Genomic DNA, 12,238 nt, shown 5'->3' with positions numbered 1-12,238 from the left:
GTATTTTATTTAAATAGGATACAATGTCAAGTCACATTTAATGAACTCTTTGCATGTTTCATATCCAAAGTCATTTTCATATCCAAATGACCATCTGGTCATTTTCATCCAGTTTTAATTTTAAAACATATCACATGAGAGCTTCATTCTTTTCACTGATGCATGGTTAATAATACCAGAAAACCTGCCTTCTCTGTAAAAGAAAATCTTATCTTTAATATGGAATCTAATGAAAGTATAAATAAGATAGCTGAAACCTGACAGACATTAGATTTTCTAGAAAGAATAAATAAAAACACAAAGGAAAATGTTAAAACCATTTTAATGTTTTCAGGACAACAGATCATTATTTTCAAATTCCTGAATACTGGATATAGGGAAAGCTGGAAAAGATTTTCTCTTTACTAAAAGGCATAATATAATCTTTTGAAATATCCTTTATAATATAAATCTATACCTGAAGAATCGTACATCTAATCAAAAAATCATGCACTTTCACTAAAACGTGAATTTGTACCTATAATTGTTGGGTAGTTTTTATAAAAATAAAGTTGTTTCCTTAGGAAAAAAATTCTGCCAATTGGAATATCTTCATTCTGCGGGGGAAAAGGCTTTTTCCTCTGAAGGTAATGAAGTTTCGTCCCTGGCTTCATGAACATTCACTGATTTCTTCAAATGAAAACACATTATCGTGCTCCTAGAAACTAGTTTCTTTCACTAGCACAGTCTGAGATAGCTTCTGGAAACTTTCACGAAAACATTTAGATTCACAAGCAAATATCGGTGAACAGAACTGGACCTAGTGAATCAGCTCCACCACCATTAAATCCATCTGTCCAAAGGGACGGATAAGTGATGGCATTCCGCAGTCCTGTCACATCATCTAGGGTCCTCTTTTTCCAACCATGTATTCACAAGTGTTTCAATTTGTATTTAAACTCAATATCATTTAATGGTGGTAAAACGCCCAAGCCTGCACGGGACTGGTCCAAAGGAGGACATTTAACATGGCTCTCCACAAGCTCTAGTTCAAAATAGGAAAGCATCAGAATCAAAAATTGCTTGATTTCCTGAACAGCAAATAATCTTCCAGGACATATTGTAGCTCCTGACCCAAATGGCATGTAGTAATACTTTAACTTGAGTCCATTGCTGTAGAAGGTGGTCTTTGTCTTCCCATTTTCATCCAGATATCGATCATATTTAAAAGTCTGCAAGAAAAATACAAAGAAAACAAACCTATATGCTAGTTTTACATAAATGTATCTCTTTGTTGACCTGGAAGCTCTAAAGAATAATTTTCTTTTTAAATTCAATCTATTAGCAGTTTTGCAAATACTCCACTGTGAATCAGAAAGGGACAAGGAACAGAAGCTTAATGAAAGTCGATGGGAAAAGAAAGCTTTATAATACCTCCTATTTTGCCTGGGTGACTAGTTCCTCAGTTAGGCAGAACTAGAAAGAAGGGTTCAGATCAGAAGCTATGAGGGTCGGTATATTATCAGCCTCTAAGCCTTTAAAGGAGACAATCCCTATGGCTTCCATGATCAAATCAATTCTACAATGGTGAATTTCCTCTTTATTTCGATCTGGGTAGACATCACCTGGATATTGAAGTTTGATGAACAGGCACTTACCAAAGGATCTGGGTAGATTTCTGGATCTAAATGCATTAACTGTGGATAGAGAGCTATGATGTCATCTTTGCGGATATTGTAGGAACCATCCTGGAGGTGCAAAGTGAAATCCTCTTTAGCAGTCCGGATGTTCAGGGAGGCACTGGAAAGCCTCAGAGACTCCTTGATAATACTATCTAAATATTTTAAAAGGAAGAGACAAGGAGAGGGAAAGAAGAAGGAAGAACAAATAAAGTATTTAAAGGCTACATAGTATACACAGTTTGAAATGCTTCTAGCAGCCTATAACACAAAGCTAAACAGACTACAGGAAGCTGCCAGATACAAATTTCCCAAAGTTTTCAGTAACTCAATTGTGTCTGAATGTATTTTTTAATCTGGTAACCTGAGTCCAGAATAATCTTTTGATAAATATATAATCTTCTGGGTCATCAATGAAAACTAGATTTCCATAATTTATGGAACAGGAATCTTATTTCTACATGGCACTAGATAATACAATTGGGAAAATCAGTAAATCACTTTTATGTGAATTATTCAAAGTTTGTCATTTTTGAGATTTAATATATTGATAACACTTTTACTTAGAAACATTTTTCCAGAGGTTTGATGCAGCTTCAATTCAGTGTTTACAAGAACCCCTTTTTATCAGTACACTATCTGATGTTGTATGACAATGCTCTGCTGCCTGGTAAAGACACAAAGGGACAAAAGAACCACCCTGATAATAGCTAAAATACACAGATCTAACAAGAAGGTCCGGCCTGACCTTCTCCTCTGTCCCTTTGTCATGTTTTGGGTGCTTAGCACACGGTTGTGTGTAAAATCATAGCAAGTTAGCACTTTATTTTACAAATGAGAAAAGTAAGGCCCCCAGAAGTGAAATGATATGTCCGAGATCTCCTGTGGCAGGACAGAGCCCAACGAGGGAACTATGCTTCTTGCCTCCTAGTCCCTTCCCCTAAGACACACTGCCCCTCTGAGCATACACTGGTTTCTTTCCTCTAGAAAAAAATAACAAAAACAAAAAGAAAACTCTTTCTTACTATAAAAATATAATTTTTTGTATTTTTATTAAATATGGAGAAGCAAAAATAATAAAAATAAAATAACCTTCAATCCCATCACCTAACCAATGCAGCTAATTATAGTTTCTTGATGGTACTTTTTTTCTCCTTGATTTTGTGAAAATAAATAATATGCTCCCATTAACCATAAAATTGGGAAGAGAAATAATAAAGGAGACAGAATAGGGTAGTGCAAGGAAGTGGTGGAGAGTCTGGGATCAAGAGTCCCACATTAACGCTGTAATTGTTTCCACCATTCAATCCCAGACAGTAACTTAACCTCTTTCAGTTTCCTCACGTATTAGGTAGAAATAGTAACAGTCCCTAGTCATAGAATTGCTGTGAGGATCAAAAGAGAAAACACCTGCAAAATACTTAGCATAATGCCTAGAACAAGTATGTACATAATGTATACTGACAATTACTGGTAGTAGGACAGAGTAAATGAAATGTAACATAGTAAGCGTACCTAGCACTGGCATATCATTCAGTTGCACTTGAGTCAAACAAATAGGATTGTTCTCAAAGCTGATTTTTTGACCAGCATTCTCTAGTGTTTTATTCACTTCTTCAGTAGCTGCTTTCATTGCTTCAGGGCTCCTATTAAAAGTGAAAAGAAAAGATGTACAGAAAATAATTTTTTTCTACACCAAAAGGTATGCAAACAGAGTTATAACATGAGAAAGTACCATGAGTCTTTCTTTTTCTTTCTATAGTTGAATTTCTGCCTTCTACTAAACGAAAGAAATAACTGGAAAAGTTGCTAGTTACCTAATCATTTGAAATAAGCTCCAGAAAGTGGCTGGAATGGTGTTTGCTTGTGATGCCCACAGGACAGCGAGTTGCGTCTTTGCCTTCTCCATGTCATCCAAGGTGAAGAGCATGTCATTCAGAAACCTGACCAGTTCCGACATATGGTCTCTCTTTCCCAGGTTCTCATGCCTCAAGCCCTCTGCCAGCTTTTCCCGGGCGTGGTGTGCGGTCTTGAACACATGAATGGGAAGGCCTGCTACCAGGGCTGGAAAGATTTTGTCAAATTGCTTGAAGTTGTCAAGGCTATTTAGAATAAGTGCTTTTTGTGCATCTTGCCCTGCAAGATCTCTGCCAAAGAGAGTTAAGTAGCCAGCTTCAAACATCACTCGGTAGCAAAAGGCATACATGCCTTCTGTCACCCAGGCAGACATCTTTGATTCAGGTTGAACAGGAGATCTCATGACAAGTTGGAGGTTTTCCATCATGGCTTCTGTGAGGGAATTCAAGGCATCACCCTGCAGAGTTTTGATAAAAGCTTTGTTTATGTTTTCAGTGGTATTTCCATCACTCGGATCAATGCTTCTGTGTCCAAATGCCTGACAGAAAATGAAATGTGTATTTCAATGATATGTGGTATATAAACCAAAAACAACAAAAGAACAAGACAAACAAATGAGAAACAAAAACTCATAGACACAGACAATAGTTTACTGGTTACCAGAGGGTAAGGGGGGTGGGGGCTGGGAGATAAGGGTAAAGGGGGATCATATATATGGTGATGGAAGGAGAACTGACTCTGGGTGGTGAACACACAATGGGATTTATAGATGATGTAATACAGAATTGTACACCTGAAATCTATGTAATTTTACTAACAATTGTCACCCCAATAAACTTTAAAAAAAAAAAAGAGAGAGAAAATGAAATGTGTGGGGGGAAAAAATTTAAACCTGACCCAGTGCTAATAAATGACTGAAAAATAAACTAGATACTTTCATAATTGGGAATGTTTCATTTTCAAAAAAGTCTACCTGTTAAAAAACGGGTGGGGAGGGCAGGAGGATTGGCCTTCCTACATACAGTTTCATAGAACTTTATTAATAAATGGCCAAATCACTTGGCCTTCCTTTATGGCCAGGTTAAATCCCAGTTCTTCAGTGAAACTTCCCTCAACCACTCTCTGCCTATTTCTTATTTTTCTTTCACTGGAGCACTTGTTTGCATATTAATTTGGTACTAATCAATAATGGTTTTTAACCATTAGTGTTTTCTTATATTCTTTGTAGACTTTAATCTACTTAGAGGCAGACACCATGTCTAATATACCTTTACAGAGACTCAATAAATATTGGTTAATTTTTTTCTCCATAAAAGAGTCACTTAGGTTACATCTAAGTGATGCCAAAATATTTGGTCAATTCCTTAACCAAATTAAACAATGGTGTGGCATTAGTGTGTTAAAATAATTGTTCAATGTTAAGTTCTCACCACATGCACTCTGGATGTTGTGTAGACATCATTGATATGAGTGAGTCTGTACCTCTTAATCATACAGTGCCATCTGGCTCAGTAAAATATTTAATTTTTATTTCATCCTCATTAGCTTGTTAAGAAATGACAAATCTATACTTATTTTGAATTTTAGAATGATTAGTACCAAGAGGTTATGTTTAGTTTGATTATATTTCTAAGAATCTCCATGTAAGGGTAACTCTTTTCAACATCTCTAACTTGGGAGTACCTCAAAATGACTAAGTGGGCTCACAGATTAAAAAGTAGAAAACAAACAAATTTCACATAAATGCAAAACTGGTTACCTTTGCAGAAGTAGTGAAATGAAATTTTTTCCAATCAAAATATTTTCCATGGCACAACACTTTATGGTATGACAAGGGATTTGTGATGAAGTGGACATAGTTTCCCATTAATTTGCAGGTAAAAACATGACCATGTTTCCTTTGATTTGCTCTGAGGAACTCAAGAGGATTGGCACCAAATTGCAGAGCACACCCCAGGTATGGAATCGACCCATTCTCCAGAGGTGGTTCACCCTTTTTTCTGTAAGACACAAATATGGGATAGTTATGGAAAATTACACATTGTTTTTTATTTATACCATGTTTTCAGTTTTTTACTACTGACTTCAAACTTCAAAACTCTACTGTTTAGATACTTTTTTGTGTGTTGATAGGACCCTGCTCTTTTATTAAAATAATGGATTATTTTAACCAAGTAAGATGATATGTTGGTGAAAATGATTACTAACACCATCCATCCATGCCTATATTCTATAAACACTTACTGAATGTTCACTATGTGCTGGTCACTTTTCCTGACGATGAGGATAAAAGGATGAACGAGGACAAGACTTTTGCTCTCAATACAGAGATGAAACTACACTCTAGCATTTATATTTTTTTCTAAGCATCATTTGCCTAAGTATTTGATTGTTTTCTTTAAAGATATAGAATACTGAATGACAGAGAGAATTGCAGAATTGTAGTTTTCAAAATCTTCATTTGTTAAAAATATTATTGTTATGATGATCGTTAAAGACAAGGAGAACCTCATTTGAGAAATTAGCTTATTATAAAATGAAATTCAGATAAGTATTGACATGACAATCAATTGTAATTCAAATGTTTTCATTAAAGAATATAAATACATTGTTTTCCAACATAAACTACTATCCCTCATGATAAAATAACATAGTACAAAATGGTTATTTTTTTCAATTACTTCAAATAAGCAGTTTAATTAAAACTAGAAATTATCACTCCTGAATTAAAACATTTTAAGGGACAAAAAAAACAGACAATATTTACATACCTTGCCCCCAAATACTCTTTGAGACAATCAGATGTTAAATAAACTATGGCTATGTATCTGACTTTATTTGTATTTCTTGTATTCTTGAACCAATAACCATGTGTTATTAATAAATGACACATACAAATAAAAGTGATGTCACATACACTTAGGTTTCCCAATTCACCATGATTATCATTAATAAGAAAAAAAAAGTAATAAAATGATCAATGCAGGCTCTATGCTCTAGTCTAAACCTAGGCTGAGCCTATACAATGCATAATAACTAGGTGAAAAAAAGAACATTTATTTAGTCAGGGCATCTATTTAATCCACATAATGGAAAGAAGCTCTTTTCATTACAGATCCCACTTACCACTTGTATCCTTACTAATCCAGACTTCCTCTTTATATACCTACATAAATATACACAGAGATCTCATAAAATTTGTCAGTTACGTTTAACAAGTTTGTGCATTTTTGCATTACCATTGATATATCGATACTAAAAAGAAAACACTGTCATTATACCTTTTGTTAGATATAATTAAAAAGATACCACTTTGAAATCTGAATTGTAAATTTTTTAATTTGAGAAAAAAATTGAAGAAAATGCTAGTATATGTAAGTATAGAAGGCCAAATTTGTTGTATAACAATGAAGGTAAAAGAACATTGACTGAATGAACTTAGTTGTAGTTTCAAGATAAAACTCTTCTTACCTTCTCCTCATTCCAAGAATAAGCCATAAAAAACAGCACACTGACATAACAATCCCCCAGATCAAAGATATGGTCGTCATTTTGCAAATCTAACGCAAAACTTTTGAAGAGGAGACTCTTGTTAGAAAGGAAAGGATATCACTGAACAGAATCTGCAGCTAGACTTTTATATATGAAAAGATCTTGCACTTGAGTGACCAAAGCAAACAATTAACTATTTGTTCATCCTATTAGAAAAAGAAAACTGGCCTTGAACTAAGTCCACAGGTATCAGAAGAGGTTCCAAAACAATCAGAGACCTGTAATACTTGATAAGTTGAAGGTCTGTCAAACATATGTTGACTTAACAGTTCAGACTTGGGATGACAGCTAATATTGCAAGTTTAGTATGGTTATAAAAAGAACACATAAACCTGTTCAGGATGGACATATCAAATAGAGATGTAAAATATAATAATTTAAAGAAAAATAAGCATAAGTTATCATCAAGCTAATGATTTGATCTTGTTACCTTTTTAAGAAGAAATCAACTTAAATGGTTTATGAGAGAGACAATGGTCAAGGTCAAAGGAAAGAGAATTGGGTGAAATGTTTCTGGAGCTTCATGTTTCATGTGCTTTTACAAAATCATAGATATACCATGTTACTCACCTGACATCCTCAAGAAAGTATCCCACATAAATGCATCTTCCAATTAAACAGTTTTATGCAAGCATCATAACTATCAACTATTTTTTCTAATTGAAAATATGTTTATTAATTTTTCTAATTGTTAAAGTAATAGAATTTCAGTTCAAGGAACTTACAATTAAAATATATCTCAGTAGAAAGTGAAAGTCAAGTCATAATTTACCTGTTTTTCTACTCACCACTCAAATGTAACCACTGTTAATTGTTTGGTATACATATATCCTTCCAAACTTTATTTCCATGTACACATATATATTAATTGAGCACCTAGTCTGTGCCAAGAACTCTTCAAAGGTATTCTGGTAGCAGGCATTAATAAGATGGACAGATTTTCTACCCTATGGAGTAGAGAAACAGATAATAAAATACAAGTGTTATGAAAAACATAAAACAAGGTGTAGAGAGCTGTTGGGGGACAAGAACAACTTTAGGTATGGTGATCATAAAAGGACTCTTTAAGGAGGTGATGGTTGAGATCTGAATGATAAGAAGAGATGAGCCAAGTGAAAATCAGAAGGAAAAGAAATTTAGGAAAAAGAAGCAGCAAATGCAAAGGTCCTGAGTCAAGGATGAACTTGGTATATTCTTGAAAGATATACCAAGAACCAGAAAGATATACCAAGAACCAGAAAGAAGTTAAGATAAATCAGAGCAGGATGAATGAGTGTAAACTTGGTTAAGATATAAAGATAAAATGTAGTCAAGAGCTAATTCATATATAGGGACTCAATAGAGTAGGGAGAGACAGCTTTTGAAGGCCAACAGGTCAAAATACTGTTTTGGACATTTGAAATTTGACAGATCTATTAGATATCCAAAGATCAATGTCAAATTGACAGTTGAGCTTAAGAGTCCAAAGCTAGGGAGAAAAGCCAGGCTTGGAAATAGAAATCTCAAGTCATCAGCATTTGGATGGTTTTTAAAGCCAAAAGACCCTATAAGATCACCTAGGGGAACAATAAAGACTGAGGAAAAAATAGAGTCCACGACAAAGCTATAGAACTTTATTGAGGTCAGGCAGAGAGTAGGAGAAGAAATGGATGAGAAAGAACCAGGAGGAAAACCGAGAAAATACGGTGTCTCAGAAAGCAAGAGGAGAATGCATTTGAAGAAAGATGATATATCACATTTATCACATGCTACTTTTAGGTCAAGTAAGATAACAAAGAAATGACCACTGAATTGACAACATGGGGACAGATGGTGAGTCACACATCAACACACTCACACAAAGATGGGGTTATACTAAAGACCATTCTCAGAGCCTATAAAACAATGAATACATATTGCGGACATTTCCTATGTCAATACATATCCATGTATTGTATATATGTTTATATATCTTCATTTTTAATGTGTGTATAGTCTTCCATTGACTAAATGTACTTTAATTTAGTTTACTGATTCCGTACCAGTGGACATTGGTTTGTTTTCAATTTTTGGCTATAGAATCCATAGGTTTAGTTCATGCTTTTTTGCTGTCTTAAACAGAGAACACAAGTGTTTTTTGTGAGTATGATTTATAATCATAGTTATTAATATCAATCATTGCATGGTAGTACATAGATTTCTGAATCTATTTTGGTTTTTTAGGGCTTTGTACACATTAAAGATATTTAGTCTGAAGTGGTTTTTAAAATTACCACATCTGTTTTCTTTTTTTTTTTCTATATGACTCATTAAGAGCTAAACATTTGCATGGCCTATCACAGCAGGATATTACAGTTAGAGAAATGACAAATTTAATATCCAAACAATTTAGCCCTTTAGAGACACTCCTCAAATAAAAAAATGAAAACAAACTAACATGTAAAGGAAAGGGTACATGGGAACTCCAAACACTATCTCTGCAACTCCTGTGAATCTATAATTATGTCAGAATTAAAAGTATTTCAAAATGGTAAAGGGGAAATACATTCACAACCCAGGAAAACTTCCTTAAGTCTTGTGTTTCTCCCCACCTCTCAGAACACCACAGATTCTTTGAAAATATAGCTTGGCTAATATTTATCTCAATTTCCCTACCCCAATTTATTCTTTTTACTCGTTCCCTTACTTTCCTTTTTCTACACAACAAAAGCCGAAACACACACACAATTTTCTTTAGTGGGCTAAGGAAAAGCAGCGGCATGAATTACCATACTCATTTTTTCTTGTTACATGTGGTTTATGTCTTCCTTCTGAGGATGTCATTTCTTGCCACTGTCATATGTCCACAAATGGCATCTATCACACCCTTAATATGCTGTTTCTAATCTGGTGAATAGGAATTCAGATGCTTGTTATGCTTGTCAAAATTATTAACAGGCTGCAAGGAAACACCTAAAAGGTTTCCTAAGTCAAGTGCTTAAAGCATCGTGCATGGATTTTATGACATCTCAATGTGTTTAGTGTAGCACTCGGAGTATCAGGTATTAAGTAAATGCTAACAAAGTTGAAAAGTTCTTTGCTTGCTTTTTTACTCTCCTCTGTTTCAAACTGTAGTTTTATTTTCTCCCTTCTCTCTCTCTCTACACACACACACACAACTCACACATTCACTCACACACACAAACGTGCGCACAGTCACACACACACACACACACACACACACACACACTGAGCACTTACTATGTGTGTCAGGCGCTGCATCAAGACTAGGGACGTAGGGGTTATCAAGGAAGTCATGAGCCCTGACCCTGTGGGGGTTCCAGTGCAGCAGGGGAAAGCCTAAGGGTCCTGATGCAGAAAGGAGTGTGTTTTATCAAGGAGTTTGTAGTTTACCAAGCAAGGCCTGCCATGATAAACTAAGCTTACCTAAATTCTCGAATCCATCCATAGCTTGTCAATTTCTTCTCTATTTGTAGAGAGTAGTGTAGAGTACACACTTACTGACGTGTAGAGGAAGAAATTGTTCTGAGCCTCGGAGAATATAGGGCCCGAGTGCAATACCACTTCCCCATGAATAGACATATACAAAACATGGAAACTCAAACTACTGGAACAAAGTAGAAAGAATAACTAAAGCTATTAGGTTATGTAAACTGATGGCCCATTTAGGTGATTTCTAATAAGAAATGCAATAAGCATAATTTACAAAGAGCTCCCATATCAATATGTTTGCTTTAAATAAAATGAACTGTGAACATAGTCAAATAACTGAGTCAAACCAGTTGTTTTCCTGAATTTTCAAGTCAAACCCAATCTTTATGGTAGAACTATAGATTGCCTCAATTAATGCAAGGCTCACCATTTTCCAAGAGCATCCCAGAGCTCCCTGGGTCAAGACTGCACATCAGGTTCCTAATTCAGGGCAAGTTAGTGGGAGACCAATGTGTAACGGGCTGGTAAGGTCTTATTATGATTAATTTGGGGCTTTCATAATAAGCTTTTAGGAAATGTGTCTCTTCATATTTGAGCTATGCCTTCAACATTTTTTTAGGAAAAAAACAGTTATGTTATGGTAGATACAAAATATCTGATTCTCAAACATAGTTTTGCATCTTAAATATATGGTGTTGTGGTTGTAAATGCCTGGTATATCTATATGTGTCCACTGAACAAATACGATTTCATAGGACTGAAAAAAGCTGTCAATAAGTTGTATTTCAGAGAATCATAATAATGTTTACATTAATTTTGAGGTTTTAAGTTTTTAAAATATTTTTATATATATTTTCCAACTTGAATGAAATAATCAACTCAGGCAGAGCAGGTATTTTAGCTACTTCAAAGATGAGGAAATAGGGGCATGACGGTTTAGTGGCTAATGTCGCAAACCTTGAAATAGTTCAAATGGTCAATGGAATGGAAGCTGGAATTAAAACTGAGTTTACATCTTGGCTCTGCCACTGACTGTGGGTATATTTTTGAACAAGATGCTATCCTCTCCAAGTCTTCTCTTTCTTACGATCTGTAAAATGGGGATAATAATAGAGAACTAAGATAATAATAATGAACTAGGACAATATGTGTAAAATGTTTAGTATAGGGCTTGGCACAATCTATGCTTAAAAATGTTTGTTGTAATTATTAAGTGGCAAATCCAGGAAACAAACCCATAGTTTTCTGAATTAAAGCCCAGCATTTCTCCTGCACAGCTCAGAACCTCACAAGCAGTTCAATGGAACCAAAGAACATCTGGTTACAGATTTAGGAAAGGGTAAGCATACCGCCTACATGTTCAAATATAAAGTTGATTCATCAAACATGTTCTGAACACCAAGTACATGGAAGGTGATGTTAGGTAACGAGGTAGAGATGAGTAGATCATTCAGCAAAAGTTTTTCATGCATTTCATTCATTCATTCATATTAACTTAGCACCTACTTTGTGCAATGCACAAAGTAGATGCTGGAGATACAGAGGTAGATAAGACAGGCAAAGTTTCTGGCCTCAGGCTGACACAGCAAATCAACAGGAGAACAAATCCACTCTTTGATTTCTGATAAAGTGTCATTTCTGTTAACAGGAAACATCAAGCAATGCATCAGTGTTTTGTGCCAAGATCCTCACATACTTGCCTCATTTACTCCACATGGTAGCACTATGAAATGGACACTCTTGCCTCCATTTGTAGATGA

The 12,238-nt window shown here is 35.0% G+C and overlaps 1 protein-coding gene across 1 annotated transcript; it reads right to left on the bottom strand.

Annotated features, from left to right (window-relative positions):
• Positions 1-305: 305 nt before the first annotated feature.
• On the bottom strand, positions 306-7,129 carry LOC117033590 (cytochrome P450 7A1). The gene is made up of 6 exons (XM_033125716.1): positions 6,987-7,129; positions 5,275-5,515; positions 3,476-4,053; positions 3,174-3,304; positions 1,638-1,813; positions 306-1,211 (listed from the first exon to the last, which is right to left on the bottom strand). Exons 1-6 carry the CDS (start codon positions 7,064-7,066, stop codon positions 912-914), a joined length of 1,506 nt encoding a protein of 501 aa, XP_032981607.1. The 5' UTR covers positions 7,067-7,129; the 3' UTR covers positions 306-911.
• Between the last annotated feature and the right edge of the window lie 5,109 nt (positions 7,130-12,238).

This window comes from Rhinolophus ferrumequinum, chromosome 14 (assembly GCF_004115265.2).
Source record: "Rhinolophus ferrumequinum isolate MPI-CBG mRhiFer1 chromosome 14, mRhiFer1_v1.p, whole genome shotgun sequence".
Classification (NCBI taxonomy): domain Eukaryota; kingdom Metazoa; phylum Chordata; class Mammalia; order Chiroptera; family Rhinolophidae; genus Rhinolophus; species Rhinolophus ferrumequinum.
The sequence above is the reverse complement of the archived record's forward strand: the minus strand, read 5'-3'. Positions and strand labels throughout refer to the sequence as shown.